The 19,808-nt window shown below is 44.6% G+C and overlaps 1 protein-coding gene across 6 annotated transcripts in view; it reads right to left on the bottom strand.

Annotated features, from left to right (window-relative positions):
• The window catches only part of LOC135494137 (kelch-like protein 8), a 322,348-nt gene that overhangs the window by 244,158 nt on the left and 58,382 nt on the right, over positions 1-19,808 (bottom strand). For all 6 annotated transcript variants that reach the window (XR_010448352.1, XM_064781936.1, XM_064781935.1 and 3 more), the window contains exon 3: positions 12,519-12,662. Coding sequence is in view for 5 of the 6 variants with exons in the window: in XM_064781936.1 (XP_064638006.1) it covers positions 12,519-12,662 (144 nt within the window). In the remaining variant the exon portion in view is untranslated. The remainder of the gene's footprint in view (positions 1-12,518; positions 12,663-19,808) is intronic.

The following is a 19,808-nucleotide window of genomic DNA, read 5'->3' on the forward strand; positions in this document are numbered from 1 at the left end:
GAATATGCGGACACTAATGAGACTAAAACGAGTCTCATCCAAACGTAAACTGAACTACAAGGATTGCACAATTCAGAAATAATTTGGTGGTGCATATAATGCCTGCATCACATCTTGCTCGCGATAAACTGGAACTGTGCCGAGGGGCATAATAATCCCCTGTTCCAGTCTTCTTATTGTTGGGTTGGGCAGTCTACCCATTCCAACGCATTATCATATTTCTAAAGTTTCGCATAAGACATCAAAACAATCCGCTGTTTCAATTGTCTTCTCTAGTTTGAGAGTGCGGATATAATCTATGTTGTGTTAAGAATTTATCTCAAAACGCGCCGTAATCATTGCGCTTTGTGTCTGAATTGAGATTTCCATTGAGATTAATATTACTGCGCTTTAATTCGCATTCAGTGTTTGTTGGACTATATATCAGTATAAACTGATATCTTCCTGATCATGGACTATATATCGGTATAAACTAATATCTTCCGAAGAGTGGACTATCTTTGTGTGAAATTTAATTCTTGTGAAGATTGTGCTGGAATTTGGAAACTTGTCTTTTCCATAGGAATTTTGCAAAGATTTTTATTGATGTTGGAATCATCATTGTGATGATTCGGGGGGAGTGTAAATCTTTGTGGCAATTTTTGGTAGGGTTTGCAGCCGCGAAGACGGCTCCGTCCGGCGCCCTCGGAATTGGTCCGGTGGCCAGGTGCTGCTGTTGTTGCGTGTGCGTTAGAAGACGGGAGGAAATGCTAAACCCAGAACAAATAACTGTTTTAAACCGTTTTTAAGAGAAAGAATGTAAGATCAGATGTGTCACGAGAGAGATCATTAAATCATTCATTAAAGGTATAACGCGTTAAGAAGTTATTGATGACATTCGAGGCAGCAGCCACCACAACCAGAGTTTCAGGAATAACATTTTTTAATATACAATGTGACATTTTATGAAGTCTTTCTGCATCTATATAAGTTATTGTAAGTGGCAGTTTCATTTTTTTCTTTCTCTTTTCCGATAATAGCTGCACGTTTGTCCTGAAATTGAGTGCAAAATGCAATCTTGTAATGATAGATTGGGCATTGCAGCAAGACAGGCCTTTCATATTTGATCCTTAGTGATGAAATGGATTAATGAAGAATTTCCATTTCCTGTGGAAATGTCATTTTATTAGTTCATACCTACCCAGGTCAGACTTTTGCATGTGTACTCCATTCCGACACACCCGAGGAAGAAATAATCTATTTATAATAGAAATCTCTTAGCTAGTTCGCTTAGCTACACCTAGGCGGCGCCCCTATACAGCCTCTGCCTCGTGTGAGCCGCCATCACTAGTACTTATTACTCGAGCGCACCGAGTAAGTCCCGTTGCTGTGGGGACAGGCAGGGCGGGTAGTCTGACCTGGGTAGGTATGAACTAATAAAATGAACTTTCAACAGGAAATGGAAATTTTATGTCGTTCATACTCTACCCAGGTCAGACTTTTGCATCGAATACCAACAACCAAAGGAAGGAGGGTAAACGGTGACTTACCATGTAGTGAAGTGAACTGTCTCCAAAGCTGCGCAGCAGAACCCAACAGGTGAGACCAGGGGACCCAGAGAAAGAATGCTTGGAGAAAACCCGGGCTAGAGGTCAACAGGCCCTTTGACAACAAAGGGAAGCATAACTGGGAAACCCACCCCCTCCTAGACGGGGACAAAACCACCTCAGCACGGTATAAGCTCAGCACATATCGTCAAGAGACACAATGTGGAAACAAAGTTTTTTTTTAAACAGAAGGAGAGCGCGCCCCAGAATAACATGGATCGGCCTCACTGACTAACTCTCAAAAGTCCTAGGCGGCTGAACCCTAGGACAGCTGGACGGGGCGAACATGCAGGCCCGAAGACCCGGCGACAGTCTATGGAACACCCCCCCCCCCCCCCGCTCAAAAAGGAGGGAGGACAAGACAGCCAGCAGGAGAGAAAATCGACTAGTGGTCTAGGCAGGGAAACATCTAGACCACCTCCTGAGCAGCGACAACTGGACCAAGAGACAGCATACCGTCTGTCAACTTGGAACAATCGCGCATATAATACTGGGAGAAGGTAGAGTGAGAACTCCACGTAGCCGCATCTAAGACCTCGTTCAGCGCCACTCCCTTATACTTGGCCCACGAAGTAGAAATGGCCCGAGTCTCATGGGCCGTAATGGTGCGTAGGCGGCGAAGCACTTGAGAAACGAGTGTCATAGAATAAGCCATCCGGATGGTGGCCACCAACCATCTGGCAACCGTGGCTGCAGCTATCTCCCTAGTGAACCCCTCTCTATAAGACAAAAAGAGGCGCTTCCTGCCTAGGCGAACAGCAGGCTCCTCAGTCTTACTAGAATAGAACTTCAATGCCCGAACAGGACAGAGAGTTCTGTCCAGAAGGTCTCTAGAGACCGTAGCGGATAACGACGGGATAAAAACCGGGTGCCTGGAGGTGTGCGGCGCCTGGTTTTTAGCCAGAAAGCCTGGGACAAATTCTAGGACCGCGCCCCTCTCAGTGAAAGCCAATTTATCAAATGCTAAAGCATGGAGCTCAGACCGCCGCTGTGCCATGGCCAAAGCCACCAGGAAAACGGTCTTAAAGGTCAGATGTTTAAAATCTGCCTGATGCATGGGCTAAAATGGAAATTTCATGAGAGCCCTTAAGACCACCGATAGGTCCCACTTGGGGGAGAGCTGAATGGAGCGAGGACGCTCCAAAGACATATTGCCAAGCAATGATGAAACAGCGTCATCCCAAGACGGTTGCCACGATTCAGTCAGCTTTCAGGTGACCGAATCGGCGGAGCGATAACCTTTCACTCCCTGAACCGAAAACTTCCGGACCGAGAATAGAAAATTCAAGAGGTCGAGGAAGTTGGGAAGAGAGGGAGCGACCGGAGAAACTCCATGCTCCCGACATCAATCTTGAAAGACAGCCCACTTGCTATCGTATGAATCAAGGGTAGACTGTCTCTAAGGTTGGGTGACTTTACGGATAATGTCTTCCGAAAAGCCTCTCTCTCGAAGGAAATACCCGACAGCCTCCAGGCATGATGCCTGTAAAAAGAAGGGTCTTGATGATAGACCCGGCCGATTGGGTGATAAAGCAGACGGTCCCACGCCGGAAGGAGCTCCCAAGTGAGACGGCACAATGAGTCGGATCTCGTCCCCCACGTCTCCGAATATAAGCGACAGAAAGAAGGGTCCTGATGGTAGACCCGGCCTATCGGGTGATATAGCAGGCGGTCCCACTCCGGCAATCTGCGGGGGTGGTCCGTCAGGAGCTCCAGCAACACCGGGAACCAAGCTTGGTTCGGCCAACAAGGGGCGATCAGGCAAAGCCTGACGCGCGATGAGGTGGTCAGGTCGCCCTCGTTCAGGTGAGCCCCCCATCCGAAGAGGGAGGCGTCCGTGAAGAGGGACATCTGGGGGGGGTAACGGACGGAGCTGCACCCCGCGGAGGAGCTCCGTCCCCGTCCCCCAGAACCTCCAAACGTCCTCCAGTAGCATGGAAGGGAGTGCTACTGCTCGATCGAGTGGGTCCGAGAAGGGGCGCCAACTCGAGAGTAGGAGCTGGAGGGGGCGCATATACAGGCGACCGAGAGGAACCTGGTCCGCCGCCGAATTGAGCAGGCCCAGCAGGGACAGGAACTGTCTGGCTGTGGCACTGTCTCGGCGACGGAAAGCCCGAATCAGAGACCGGATCTTGGTGACCCGGTCCTGAGGTGGGGACATGAGGCCCTCTCTGGTACGGAAACGTACTCCCACGAAGACAAAATCCTGAGACGGGTCTAGCTCGGATTTTTCTAAGTTTGTTATCCACCCGGCCTGGGTCGCGGTCTTGAGCAAGAACCGAGTCTGCTTGAGAAGACGGGGACGGGATTGGCAACGTAGCAGCCAGTCGTCTAAGTAGCAATGGAGCTTGAAGCCCAAAGCGTGAAACGGGGCGGCGAACGCCCTGACGACGGTTGTGAAAATAAGCGGGGCGGAAGCCAGGCCGAAAGGCAAGGCCTGAAACTGATAAATTTTGCCTTCGAAGTAAAAGCGAAGGAAATGTTGAAAGTCTGGATGGACTGGGATGTGAAAATACGCATCCTGTAAGTCCATGGGGACGGCCCAATCGTCGGGCTGCACCGCTGTTGCCACTGACCTGGTTGTTTCCATCCTGAAACTGGGTACCCTGAGGAACCGGTTCAGGCTGGACAGGTCTATGACCAATCTCCATTTTCCCGACTTCTTCGGAACCAAGAAGATATGGCTGTAAAAGCCCGGGGAGGAGTGGTCTTCCACCACCGTGACAGCCTCCTTCTGGAGGAGGGAGTTGACCTCGGACCGAAGGGCTTCGGCCCTGGCCGGGTCCACGGGGGGTATTACCGGGTGGGGAGTCAATGTCGTTGAGGGAGGATGGGCAAAATCGAGGCGAACCCCGTGCCGGAGCATGTCCGGGACTGGGGAGCCTTTTTGACACCATCCGACCCAAAAGGCTGCGAAATGGCGCAGTCTGCCCCCAACGATAGAGTCCGAGGGAGTGTCGCCTATTGGCGCCCGAGGAGAAGGTGACAAGTCACCGACGCCTGCCCCCACGACCCTTCCGCTGTTGTGGCTGGAAGGGGCGCTTGGGCTGGAGCCGCAGCTTCTGTCTGCCCTCGGGGACGAAAAGACCCGGAGGAGCCCTGCGAGGCCGAGGGCCCACGAGAGGCCGACACACCCCGGGGGCGTCTAAACTCCGGCTGACGTCCCTCAGCCCCTTGATGAGGAGGTCCCGGCGCTTCAGCACCGCGTTGGCTGCTTGTTAGGCAGCTAAGTAACTGGCATGTTGCAGTGACTGCTGTAGGGACATAGCCAGGATGCGTTGCTCATCCGTGGCGTCCGCAGCCAACGACCTGGAAAGGGCACAGAGCGTCAAGTCGGCGTACGATAACACCGACTGCGTCTCCTTAGCCAGGGCCTCATCGTTCTTAGCATCCCTCATAGGAGCAGACGTGAGGACTTTCGGAACGACCAACCCGGCGAGCTGCACATCATCCCTCAGGGGGATGAGTGAGACCGGGTCGGTCCCCGACGGCGATACTCTATAGTATTCTGGCCTATACGAAGGACTGTGAGGGGAAGTGGCCGTGAAGCGCTTCCCCGCCTTCGTCCAGGCTCCCGGTCCAGTCGACGGCAAAGTCGAGACCAGGGAGCGCTGGTGGCCCCCGCAGGACGGCGCCGTGTCCCTAAGCGTTGAATCGAGCCAATGGGAGGCTCTGATCAAGGCAGGGGAGGGGGGCAACTCATCGAGTGCCCGGTCCGGCACGGCAGCCAAGTCCGGCTGGTCGGCATCCCCGAAAAGATCGAAAGGAGCACGGCCGAGCGCGGGGTTGACCGGCGGGAGAGGACAATGCTCGGTCGGCACGAACTGCCGGACGAGCGCGCGAAGATCGCGCATCCCAGCCACAATGGTGGGGTCCTCTGTTCCAGAGGGGCAGTCAGCCTGAGGGGCCTGCCCGATGGAAGATTGGGACTCATCGTATTGATAGTCGACCTCCATGGGGACTTGGGGCAGCTCAAAGGCCACTGGTCTCCCGGCCTGCTGCTGAGGGGCCCTATCTGAGAGATTTTTGGTCTCCAGATGGGCGGCCAAACTCTGCAGGACCTGACGCTGCTGGGCCGTAAGGCCCGGTGCGATAGGCCGGGGATCCTGTCTGGGCATACCTGGGGCAGACAGGGATGGCGGGGGGCTACTCACCACAAAGGGGGTGGAGCTCAGACCCGCAGAACCAGACAGGGAGGGACGGGGTCGCACCGGCGAAATCGTGGGGCGAACCCTCCCGACGTCCGGACGGACCCTAGGGTCTCTGGACCGGACGTAATGCCCCATTGTCGCACCCCTACCCCAGGGGGGTAGGTCACCTCCGTGCGAGACAAGAGGGGGCGGCAGAACAGGGGGGGTGACGCCCGAGTCTGCGGTAACCCACGGGGAGGCGGTCAACGTCCCCAGAAGGGGACGGAAACTGGGGTGAGCCGCCTGCCAGGCCTCATAACCCGATGGGATACGCCCCGTCGCCTCAGAGCGGTCAGATGTGACGGTGTAATCTGAAGACACAGTCACAACCGAAGACACTGCCGGAGGCACATCCAACCCGGAGGAGGACGGGGGACGACCCAATGCCGCAGCAGGGGGGTCCCGACGGGGGAGGGCGGAGGAAACCCGGCCAGGTGGGGGCTTAGATGTAACTAAGGACTCCGTGGCCGGTAGCCGGAGGAGTTCCTGAATCAGGAGGTCTGCCTCCAGCGGGGTATGCTCGACGCCCAGGGGATCGGGACGCAAAGCGTCCAGAGTCCCGCTCACTACGACCCCCTGTGAAAGGGGGGAGGAGCCAATCTCCCTAGGGGGCGCCCCGATGAGGGGGTCACCGGCGCTCAACCTAGGAGAAAACTCGGGGGCACACCTCCGAATGGAGGGTGCCCGGCCCGAGCCCCGGAGTCGGGCGCCGAAACGGCGCCAGAGCTCCGGGGGCCTCGCCCCCGCTGAGAAGAAACAGCGGAGGGGGACTTAGAAGAGGCCACACCAGACTTTCTGGGGCCTCTCCGGGTCGGCTTCTGCTTCTTCGACGGCCGAGGGGCCGGAGAAGCAGAAGGCAGCGTCCCGGCAGCGGACGAAACCGCAGTCGCAGAGTCCGACGGGGCGGACTGGCGAGCCGGGGACGAACCGGGACGGGGACTAATAATCCCCGATACACCGGCACCCGGGCACCTGAATACCCAGAAGGGTAACAGGCCCAATAAGAGGGCTGGAAAGCCCAATAATGACAAGAAAGACGCTAACAAGAGCGGCAGAGCCAGCATCTTGAGAGGCCACACAAAAGAAGTGAACGATAAGAAAAACTTATATTTATTTGGTCACGTGACGGGAGCCTGGAGCGAGAAAATTTTTGGGCGAACGGCGAAGAAAAAGCGTTCTAAAGTGGCGAAATCAGGGAAAGATGGGTAAAGGAATGGTCTCACCCGCTTCCTGAGATCGACAGCTCCAAACGGACGTCCGGGGGAGGATCCTTCTCGATACTGTCACGGAGAATTCGACGCAAACAGCAGCAGAAAAAGTACAGGCAATATGGCGGCTTGCACGGTTGATGGGCTGTACAGGGGCGCCGCCTGGACGTAGCCTTGTGAACTGGCTGGTTATTTTTCTAATGTAATTAGTTAAATAATTCCTCGGGTAGATCCGATATGAGTACATATGCAAAAGTCTGACCTGGGTAGAGTATGAACGACATAAAATCTAATAAAGACATCTCACCTGGTCTGTTGAGCGTTTGAACGATTTATACATTAATTCCATATGATTTTATTCCTTCAAATCATCGCTTCACAATTAACAAAAGTGACAATATGTTTTTGCGTAATTTACACTTTTTCCCCCTGGCGAGCTGAATTTCAGTCGAATCGCGCTGAATTCTCTGTCAGGTACATATCTTGTGATGTTCTTTCTGATGGCCAGATTTGAAGTGTCTAGGTCTTACGGTAACAAAATCCCAGATTTTGTCCACGGACTGATTTATGGATGGAAGGATGGACACCATTCGAATAGCTATTGGACTAGCTCCGCTGACTTTGTCAGCTGAGCTAAAAAATGCTCAGTGCAGGTCAATTTCCGGGCCGCATATTAACTCTTGCCTTCAGGAGAAATCAAATTTGCGCGATTTGCAGCACAACCTTTGTCACGTAAGTGTTGGACGTTACGCACGACGTCAACTCACAGTGGGAATGAAGTAGGCCGACATTTGACATCAGAACACATTTTCAACAATGGAAAAATGCTGCTGGGATCGGGTTATATTTCCCAAAAATCATTGCGAAAATGCAATGAGCGAAAGACCCAAAACTGTGGAAAATCAATCTTAAAAACCCAATGAAAAAACTGAAGATCACACAGGCTTATGTGAGGGAGTTAGGTGATAAACTGATTTTTTGGCAGTCTGCATGCATTCTGTCGAATTTGGCAAAAATCATGGATAAGATCAGTACAATTATTTTCTGGCAGGGAAACATATGTTGTTTGAATTGCTAGCCCAGTGACATTGATAAGATATATATCATTCATCGCTGTGATGAAAACACTGATATATGAATAGATCTAAACCAAAATCTCAACTTGAAGCATTCGAAGGTTGACTATCACACTATCTTTGATGACTTATATACATGTACACCAGTATATACTTTGAATTTGTTTCCATTTGATCAGGTACAGCTTCCGATGGCAAAATCAATTACCAAAGAAAGCCGCCAACTTGGTGGCCGAAAGATGTGCCATTCGCTCGCATATATTACGAGATTTAGGACGAAGGCGGAGTTGTTAAAGCAGCCCTAGCAGGGTATCAGTTCAACAGAGAACAGGGCTCATCATATGTGAGTCGGAGTCAGGTATCTTTATCAAAAAACTCATTGCTGACTTAGGGAAGTTTAGAACATAACAACTTAGGCGAGACTTTTTTTATTAGTTGGTGCTCGGATTTTTGGAGGAATGCATTTTTGAGGAGGACGAAAAACAAAAACAAAAAAAAATGTTTTTTTCCAAAGATTTCGTGGTCTCGAAAAAATGATAGGATTTCTCAAAGTCGGAGGGAAGGATAAAAATAAAGAATTTTCCTAAAAAATGTAGTGCATTTGCACATATTGAACAGTCAGCACCCAGACTCATAACAATAGACTGGTTCTCGTCAAAATATCTACTGTGGATGCATTAGGAAAGGACAAGAACCAGTCTAGGTCTGGCAGAGCTGGTCTGGCATTCACAATTTCGATTCGAATGATCAATCCGACGAAGCTAATTTTAATTCAATCATGTCGAATTTTGATTTTGAAAAAAATATTTTTGATCTTTTAAGTTACTGTCGGGCGTCGGAGCTCAAAATAAATAAAAAAAATATTTTTTTTTTGTAAAATCGGTAATGTTCGAATCGTCGGATCCGAGACTGGCTAGATATAAAAAAAAATTTGTTTTCTTATTTCGGAAATCGGGAGGTCGGCGGATCCGAGCAACAACAAATAAAAAAAGTCTCGCCTTATCAGAGAAACTCATACATACTGTACTTCCTAACCTAAGGTTAACAGTGAGAAATATGGCCGCCGAGAATAATTTATTCCGGTAATGCCCATTTATAATTTAGTGATAGCCAAGGCCATCACGTGGCGTGATAGAGGTTTGACTGGTTCAATCTGTGTTTCAATAGTGAAACTAACAAATCTGAAGTAGAGTGAAATTAACAACTGTCACGAGCTTTGAGTGGAAATGAACATTGTTGAATGGTATAAAGACCATGACTGCTTGAAAGACTTCATAGAAGCCCTAGCTTAGCTTGCATAATCATGGCACGCAGAATGTTCGCGTCTTACTCTTTAAAAGAAAAGCTGAAGTACATAGACGGGTACCGAAACCAACAAAGATGCGTAAGGCTGTATTCAGAAGAGCACAACATCAAGAAGGCCACGTTCCTGTCTTGGTTGCGCAAGGAGGAGACAATTCGCCACAATTTTGACCACAGCAAAAAAAGGGGCCAAGAGCGCAAGGTCAAGGACCGCGATGTCGGTGAGTTGCACTTTAACCCCTCACTCTGAAAACTAGGGGTACAATAGAGGTGCTATGGCGTGTACATGTATAGCAATTTTTTTGCTGTATAGCACCTTTTTTACCCATCAGCCCGACGGGTATTGTCAAAGCGTCCGATGTCCGTCTGTACGTTTGTGGACAATTTTGCCATGAAACTTGTTGTTGTGTATCTTGGGGTGAATATAGAGGAAGGTTCCTTGCGAAATTTGGCGTGATCCGATATTCAATATGGCTGTCAGGTTGCAAATAATGAATTACTATGTTTTGTCTTTCAGGGTATTGGCCTGAGATGGAAGTTGAGATGTCGGAGTGGTTTCGTGATAAAAGACAAATTGGTATGCTAGTCAGTATCGAAGATTTAAAGGAGAGGGCGATGATCAAGTTTCAACAGTGGTGGGACCAGCTTCCTGAAGAAACCCAAGCCGACATTGTAACTAGTAAACCTGAACGCTCAAACCTTGCTGCATCAAATGGTTGGTTTGAAGGTTTCAAGAAAAGATAAACTCAGAATGAGTCTATTGTTTTCAAGTGAAACAACAATTCTGCTGATAAGCTGTTTCTCTTAGTATACCTCTCAAAATGCTTAATGCTAAAATGGTTAAATAAAGTGTATAGCGCTTTCATCATGTTCATCCCAATCATGTTAACATCTCTGCTATTTCAATTTCTAGACAAAACATTTCCCTGCGAAAAGTGACGAAAGATACCAGGGGACATATTTACAAAGCCCTCGCAACTTTTCGACCACGCTAATCTTTTGTCTGACAGTCAGTGAACAATAGGGTGTATGCAGGTGAAAAATAGATTTGCGTGGTCGCAGAGATGCGAGGGCTTTGTAAATACGGCCCCAGGACGATACCTAGGACGCTGAGAATCTCATTGCCGAGTTCCGTGCCAACTTTTTTCAAACAGTTGGAGAGATGGCATTCCGCATCATCGGCAACATGGACGAAACGTTCATGCAGATGGACAGTATACACAACAGGACGTATGAACAAACAGGTTCTCCACAGATCAACATCAAGAGCAGTCGGGGAAGCAGGTGGACTAGTGCAGTTCATTCCACCTGGCTGTACGGCATTTGTGCAGCCGTTAGACTGCACCGTTATGCGCGCATTCAAAGCCAGGGCACGCAATGCGTGGAAAGCATGGAAAACAACCAACACTGGTGAGGATGGACAGTGTCCACGAATTCCATGGGAAGCTGTTCTTGAAATTGTGTCTGCATCATGGGATGGGATTGCCTTGGAGGCTATTGTCCGAGCTTGGGGCGCGGCAGGGCCCTTGCACTATCCAGCTGATGTGGATGATTTACTGATTGGCAATGAGGAATTGGATGATGAAGACGGCCTTGAATTTGACATGAATATAGAGTAATTACAGACTGAGAATAGGCCTACGTTTTCCAGTAATGTAAAGATTCAGTGCACAGCGATCCTATTTACGCCAATTTGTCAATAAAGGTTGCAATCAAGAAATTTCGTTCAAGTGTTTTACCTCAATGATTAAACAGTTGCTCCTTAAGAGCACCCAACAATTGAAAAGCCAGGGGCTTTCGCACGAGCGTACAATGGTTAATGACTAGTGTCTGTCTAGCCACAATACCAGCCCGATTATCAAGAAATGCGGAAATGATCACCAGGCCTCGGATAACATTTCCTGTAATGCACACGTCCATTGTTGGCACGCATGACTACTGAATTAAAATCACTATTGAAACGCAAATTGAACCCTCAAACCCCTATCAAAGGGAAATTACAAACAGTGGGCATTACCGGAAATAATTTATTCTTGGCGGACATAATCCTTACTGTTAACTTTAGGTTAGGAAGTACAGTATATACTGATCAAAATGTATACAGGTTTCATCCTCTTTCTGCAGTGTATACGTATAAGTATCGGCCATGGCATAAGTCTTTGATTGCAACCTCCCGATTAGATGCCACGGATGACCTATATCAATAGGGTGATCATGCATCAGCCCAATTCGACCAATATGGTTTGGCGCAAAAGATCAACATCATCCTCATCGTCCGTCTTAGTCATCATCATCATAGGATACAACACAAATCAACATTAAAACCCCCCAAAAATAAAAAAAAGACTAAATTGAAGACACATTGGCAGGAACATGCGTAATCATCATTCTTCATGGCTACGTACACGGTGATGATGTTCCCCATTCTGGCAGGTGATTCAAATAACATACGGAATTAGGTGCTCGTTTCTAGCTTTTAAAAAGGCTACAGGTGCTCTGTTATAGGTTATTCATTTAATTTGTTTTTCTATAAACCAGGAGCCGTGAATTATGGGGTAAAGATTTTTTCCCTCAGTTATAGAGAGAGATACACGTTACACCCATTAAACTATTCATTTTTGGATAGCCCTTCGTCTAAGTTTCTCAATGATACCAAATATGCCACCCTGTGAGGGTCAAGTTGTGACCTTGAGGATGACCTTGACCTTGAGTCGTGTTGGGGGTGCACCTTCAGAAGACAGGCTAGAGGGTCCAAAAACATTGATATATTGTTATTCTTGCCTCTTCTGTGAACCCTTGGAAGTACTCTATACAATACAAATTTGTAATTTTTTTTAAATTTCGGGGGTCCCTGACTCCCTGACCTCCCCAGCTTCTCCGGCCCCCAAATGGTCTAAAGTAGACGAGGCACATATTCAGAGCATTCCCATGTCAGCTAGAGCCTCGTAGAGAACAATGTCGCCATCTATACGATCATCGATGGTCATGGAACTAGGCAAGCCTATGTGAGAAATTACAATAGTACCTGGTAACCAAATGTGCAGAAATGAACGCAAGACGGTTAAATGGTTAATTTCCTGCCTCACATCCCCAGTAACAGAAGTTCAATACACCTTGACTGAGTTAATATTATGTAACAGGTTTTAATGATCTCACCATTAACAGAAACCACACCAACGTGGCGCCTCCTTGTTGACATCTCAGCAACATGGAACCATGTATCTTTGCGAAGGTTATAGCATTCAATGCTACGAAATGGATCTCCCTCGGCTCCTCGACCTCCAACACAGAACATCACACCTGAAATAATCAACCAGTGACCTTATTTCAATACTAAATGCTACAGCAGATGATTACCATGTAGAGCTCAAACAAGAAAAGTCCCCAAGGAAGGAGTTAGATAGGTCAGGTTAAGTTATTTGTAGTCACCGATAGGGATCTCACATCTTCTCACAGCACATCAAAACTATTTAAGCTTGCATCCAAGGAATATACCATTGTTACCTGTCCATTTTAGGTTTAACAATTAGCACCATTATTTTGGCCAGAATGTGAAATCATAAAGCAATTAAAACTCATTCACAATGAAGTGAATGATGGTTTCAAGGGTGGGAGGCTGCTCTCTGGAAAACTAAGAACTGACTCCAGCCATTGAAATTGGCAATCACTTCGTTCTGAGAAAGTTCCAATTGCTTAACATTTTCATGTTCAAGCCAAAATGATGGAGCAAGTTTCCAAAGCAATGGATGTAATGTGCCGAAAGTATTTACGAAAAAAGAAACTGATACTGGGATTTGCCCTACCTGCGAAAAAAGGGGTCTCTTTTGAAAATGCTCACAAGGTAAGTAAGTTGTTTGTCGACCAGCCTACTCATTTGAAAGTTGATTGCATCGATTATAATGAGTAGGCAGAGTTCTGAATATTGAGCAGTTGGAAATTTGGACAGAGACTATTAGATGAGCAGGGAGGAGAGGCAATACACAAGGAATTTAATAGACTAGCTGCGAGGGCCTGGGGTGCTCAAACAGAGCTGGACAAACTAAGGATCCTTTGTGAAGAACGGATGCTGGAAACGTCTAAAGGTTTAAGATATAAATGTTGACAGACAGATTTTGCACAGGAAGCATAAGGCTCGGTGCACATTCAACAGTTCAACTTAAACAGCGTTGTAAAGCCCTCTTTTAAAAGGTTTTGTCTTTTGAAATTTTAGAATACGGTATAAATACACCAAACTAGTGAAGAATGGTTATCATTGGCCATTACAGTGTGACTGCAAGGGTTAATTTTGATGTATATTTTAATTTCATCTGTTAAATTGTCATGTACATATAAATATGATGTAGAAATCACTTTATTTTCCAGATGAAATCTTGCATAAGCCATTTCAGTGTCTAAATATTGTGAATTGTAGCGCTGGAAAGCTTCGTTTGACAAGCTGATTACCTACCCATAAAAATATAGTCCAGTAATAAACTCTTCTCATTGTATTCAGCAGGTTAAGAACACATATCTGAAGGCACTTTTTGACCCTTGAATTTTTTTGAAGAGATATAAATCAAATTAAATTGGTGATAATTGTAGCTTTTTTGTCTGACGATTATCTGGGGAATTCCCTACTTCTCTTGTATAACTTAACAATTCAATTGTACTACTATGATGATATGTTCATATACATCCTTCTTTGATAGTAAAATATCATAATATCTCAACCATTCCCGTGTTAATGAGGTAAATTGTAATTAGTTCATCAGCCAAAAAGCACTGTCTCAGTGTAGTGACCTCGGTATCCTACTTAAAGTAGGCCATATAGATAAAGCTGATCACAGGTTTTTTCTCGCTGTGGTAAACAAACAACTAAGTGAGCAGTACTGACGGTGCCATGGCTTCCAATTGTCACTCTAACTCCTCTTAACGCCAAACCTATTGGCGCTGTGATGACACCAGCTTTTGCAGACACACCAACAGATCCAGCTGCTATGCTGGTTAAATTAAGAAAGTGGCTAATGCCAGAAACTGCATTGAATGCCTTTTTATATTTTGAGAATATCTTTCTCCTAAACTCAATCTCTTCCTCCACATACTTCTTGACTTCACAAATCTGTTGGAGTCTAAATTCTTGGGGCTTACATATATCAACGGCAGCATAGGCAGGTAGCGAAGAAGCAGGTAGCGAAGCATACAGCGTAGCCGGTAAATCAGGGTAAATTTTATTTTCGGTACTCTCACTCATTTGTTAACATATTTTAAGTGTAACCATTTCAAATATGAGATATACTAGAATCGGCCGAAGTTGGAACAACACTTTGTGGACTGCTTGATGTCATTCTAATAATAGAGGCTAAACGAATCAAAACTGCCTTAGATGGAATGCCAGCTTCATGGGAAAAGCCACTTATGCTGGAAGGTCAACTTCTGTTAGTAAACCCCAAAAGATCTCATATCCCTCTGTTAATGGTAAGGTATAATGCAGTGGTTCTCTACTGAAAGTGGTGATGGCAAATTTACCAGTAGACTCCTCTAATATAAAACGAACCACATTCTTGGGCAGATTTTGACCCTCCATTTGTTTACGGAATTCTTTAATGAAAGACTTTACTGTGTATAAACCATCAGGAAGTATAATAGTGTATTCATTGTTGGATCTTCTGTTAACATTGACCACCCTAATTACCAAAGTATTGTTTCCCAGTTTCCTAGAAATGTTGTAAAACGTACAGGGGAATCCTGCGAGTATAATTCTCATACTACCAACAGTAGTCAACGGCTCATCCAACTGAATTGTCAGATCATTGCTATTTTGACCATCTAACCACTTAGACTCAATCATAACTATTTTTTCACGCATTTATTTAAGTTAGTTTTTGTTTCTATTTTGGAGAGCCAACTCCCGTTGGAAAAGCCAGCTCCTGTCAGGGTGTTTTTTAAGGTCTGCTTTTTTATGTTTTTTAAAACTTTTTTATATATTGACTTTTTCATTGTTTTAGTGGTGTTTTTTTGGTGATTTTTAAGTGTTTTTTTAAGTTGAATTTTTTGGTCTTTTCTTAACTGTTTCTTTTCATTTTTGGTGTTTTTGGTTTTTCTTTATCCCGCTGGTGTTCAGTTTATTGGACAAACGAGATTTCATGGTGGTGGTTTTTATTTTCCCCATTGTAAACAAAGTAAATCTCAGGATTTCCCTTCAGGGTTTCCCTCTAAACTTTTGTGATTTCGTTGTGGAGGGTAAACTGTGATTTCAACAATTCTCCCCAATTCTGAAAACTCTAGAGTAATTTCCAATCTGTCACCAATTTTCCTTTGTGTTTCAGAAATATCTTTGATTTTGTATTTGCAGTCAATTTCCTAGGTCTTCAAGCTTACCAAAATTATTTTTTGTTTCAGGTTTGAAATCTTCGTTAAAGTCTTCTAAAAATGTAGAAAGATTTTCGCTCCCTTCAACACCTTGATTTTTAGTTTTTTTCTCCTCCATTTAAAATACATTATTTTTGTTAAATGGAGGTTTTGCCAAGATTTTAACAGCTTAAGAAAAAACTTATATCTTAAATGGAACGTACAAAGAGCAGTACTCGCTCAAATAACAAAATAAATGAAATGGCCATGGGCCATTGTGCTCACCGTAAAGATATTTGGTGCTTTGGAATTCATCCCGGTTAAGAAACATTGTACATGTATAGTATATAGGTCAAACCAAAGTCGGTATAACATGTGATGTACCATTGCTTGGAGTAAGTACCATCAGAATATCATCAAAAACAAGTCACGTATAAACGAGATACTGCACTTTTTACCTATTTTAGTTTGGCCTCCTGGTGGCCAAGTTGAGTACCAGATCAGATCGAAATTCGGAGTCCAAGGTTACATGAGGTAGGGAGTCATGTGTACCAAATTTCAAGTTCACAGCTTAAGTGGTTAAACGTGCCATAGTTACACTCAAAGACCAATTTATGCAATTTGACCTCTGTGACCTTGAAAAGCAGGTCAAATCAAAAACTCATACGATATATGTGATGTATCCTTGCTAGGAGAACCTACCATGAAAATGTTATTGAAAACGAATCACTAATAAGCGAGATATCACACTTACTAGGTTTTCACTTTTGGCCCCTGGTGGCCAAGTTGAGAATCAGACCGGACTGAAATTCAGGGTCAGAGGTCACCTGACCAAAGGGGGTCCTTTGCACAAAGTCTCAAGTACATAGCCTTAGTGGTTAAGAAACGTGCCACAGTTACGCTCGAATGGCCAATTTATGCCATTTGACCTCTATGACCTTGACAAGTACGTCAAATCAAAAACCTTAAAAACAATATCTACCATAAAAGTTACCAAAAACGAATCAGTAATAAGCAAAATATGGCACTATTCAAATTTTTGGTTTGAGCCCCCTGGTGGCCAAGTTAAGAATCAGACCGGACCGAAAATCAGTGTCACAGGTCTGACATAGGGGGTCATGTGTACCAAGTTTAAAGTTCATAGCTTAAGTGGTTAAGAAACGTGCCATAGTTACACACAAACGGCAAATTCACACCATTTAACCTCTGTGACCTTTAAAATAAGGTCAAATCAAAAACTTGTAAAATATATGATGTATCCTTGATCTGAGTACCTACCATAAAAATAAAATTGAAAACAAGTCACTATTAGTCAAGATATTGCACTTTTTACCCTTTTTAGTTTTGGCCCCCTGGTGGCAAAGTCCAGAATCAGACCGAAACTCGGTGTCAGAGGTTATATGATGTAGGGAGTCATGTGTACCAAATTTCAAGTTCATAGCTTTATTGATTAAGAAACGTGCTACAGTTACACTTAAAAAGGGCAAATTTATGCCATTTGACCTCTGTGACCTTGAAAAGTATGTCAAATCAAAAACACATATGATATGTCATATATCCTTTCTAGGAGTACCTACCATAAAAATTCCATCAAAAACAAATCACTAATAAGTGAGATATCACACTATTTATATTTTCAGTTTTAGCACCCTAGTTGCCAAGTCAAGAATCAGACCGGACCGAAATTCAGTGTCAAAGGTCATCTGACCTAGGGGGTCATGCATACAAAGTTTTGAGTGCATAGCCCTAGCAGTTAAGAAACGTGCCACTGTTTTTGAAATAGGTTACGACGGACGACAGACGACGGACGCGGACGGACACTGCGCTGTATAGACTCCTCTACGGTGAGCCAAAAAGCCTCTAAAAAAACACTCTAAAAACACTCTAAAAAACACTTTAAAATTTAACTTTAAAAATTCAACTTGAAATTGATGACCTTTGACACTTTGACACAAATTGATTTTATGTAGTATCTTTGTATCCTTTTGTATCCTTTTCATTCAACTAAACCATATTTTTCCCCCTGAACACTTTCGCAGCGTAAAACTTTTTCAATTTTGTACTCGATCTATTCTGGGTTTGGGACGTAATTTAACTCTTCTGTGTAAAAATAACCGTCTATAATTTCTGATTGATAATCCTCAAGTTGGTAGACAATAGGTTTTGTGAAATTATTTGTTTTATCTTAAAAATTTCTTCTGTAAAATTGGAAGGTAACCTTTAGAAAATATTGTTTTGTATTTGGTTATCTTCACGTTGTCACCAAGCTTGTATTTTGGTTGACCATAATCTTTAAGTAGCAATGCGCTGTAGAGACTGTACCAGACTGTTCTGGCATTATCATCATTTCTTCTTTCTTGTTTGAGAATGTTGAGAACCATTGGATGTTATTTTTCTCCAGTAATTCTTTCAGAAATTTGGTGTAGAATTCTGTACCATCATCAAATTGTAGTTTCTCGGGCTTGGCTTCTTTGAAAATAGTGACAAATAAATCTGTAACTTCTTCTCCCTTCTTAGACTTGAGAGGTAAAGCCCAAGCGTAACAACTGAATAAATCAATGACAGTTAAAATGTATCTGAAGTTTTTATTGTCTTTTGATACTTCTGTAAATCCACTAAATCGGCTTGCCATTGTTGATCCACGTCAGAGACCATTGTTTTTCAGAAAGTGAATTTTTGGGTGATTGGTTTATGTAGTTGGTAGGTTGGTAAATTGGCTAGGATTTCCTTTAGTTCTCTGCACTTGATCAACCTTCCAGCAGAAGCTGGCGCTCCATCAGATTTTATTTTTCTCCGAAGTTGACTTGCGTTTGTCTAGGCCGAAGTGCTTTGGGGGGTATGTACAAGTCTCTCAGATATTGCTCCTTTGAAATTTCTTTCCCCAGAATTTCTTTCTGCGGGGGTTTTGCCGAATGTAACAACGCATACGGTGCAGCCGGTTTCGCTGTAGGATTCTCCATTTATTTAACTATCATTTTCTCACAGTTTGTAAATTGCTGGAATGATAATTGGTACTGTAGTAAATGCTGTTGCCTTTTCGGGGGCAGGATATCTTTTCAAGGCCATAGATAATGAAATAATCCAGGGACCATGTGCTCACCTGTGTCAAAGGACCTTGAAAAGTAGGTAATGAAATGTCCTTGGGACATTGTGCTCACCTGGGAATGATGTATTGGTGGATGAAATGAGACATGGAGGTTTAATATTGACTGCTAAATGTGGCAATTTGAATGACACTTTTAGAATTTGACCTAGACTTTGCAGTTGTGAAGAATGATCAATATGCATGTTATTGTTGCCTTGTTGATGTACATCAACCAACAGGGAAGGACTTGTTGCCAGAGGGACATTTCCTACTACTCCACTGGAATAGAAATCCTACCTAACTTTAGTGCCACCTGTTCCCACATGTGGTGCCCACGTACAGATTGTTGTTAATGATAATGAAATAGTCCAGGGACCATGTGCTCACCTGTGTCAAAGGACCTTGAAAAGTAGGTGAATGAAATGTCCTTGGGACATTGTACTCACATGGGAATGATGTATTGGTGTATAAAATGAGACATGGAGGTTTAATATTGACTGCTAAATGTGGCAATTTGAATGACACTTTTAGAATTTGACCTAGACTTTGCAGTTGTGTGCAGAATGATCAATATGCATGTTATTGTTGCCTCGTTGAGGGGTTTACAGATATTAATGTTGCCTTCTTATGGATTAAAGCAGAATGATGTATCTGTTGAGGGGGGTCTAGTATAGGCTACATGTTCATGCATAGCATACATTGCTTCATGTCATGCATGCATGCATGCATGTATACATACTATTTTCATGCTAACATAGGCCTAGACTAGAGCATGAGAGGGTAGGCCTACTTCAGTTCACCTATGACTATGGTGGAATAGGCGAGATATCCAATAATTTGGGCAGTTAAATCTTCCATCAAGTCATTGACAAGAAAATAGTCAGTTCAGTAGGCCTTCTAATAATATTCATTGGTCAAAAAAATGTCAGACTCAACATATAATATCAACATGCACTGCAGAAATGGCAGAAGCACATGGAATGGAATGGCAAAATAGGCATTCAATTTTGAGTCATCTTAAATAAAAAGTAACA

This window comes from Lineus longissimus, chromosome 9 (genome assembly GCF_910592395.1).
Source record: "Lineus longissimus chromosome 9, tnLinLong1.2, whole genome shotgun sequence".
Lineage (NCBI taxonomy): Eukaryota > Metazoa > Nemertea > Pilidiophora > Heteronemertea > Lineidae > Lineus > Lineus longissimus.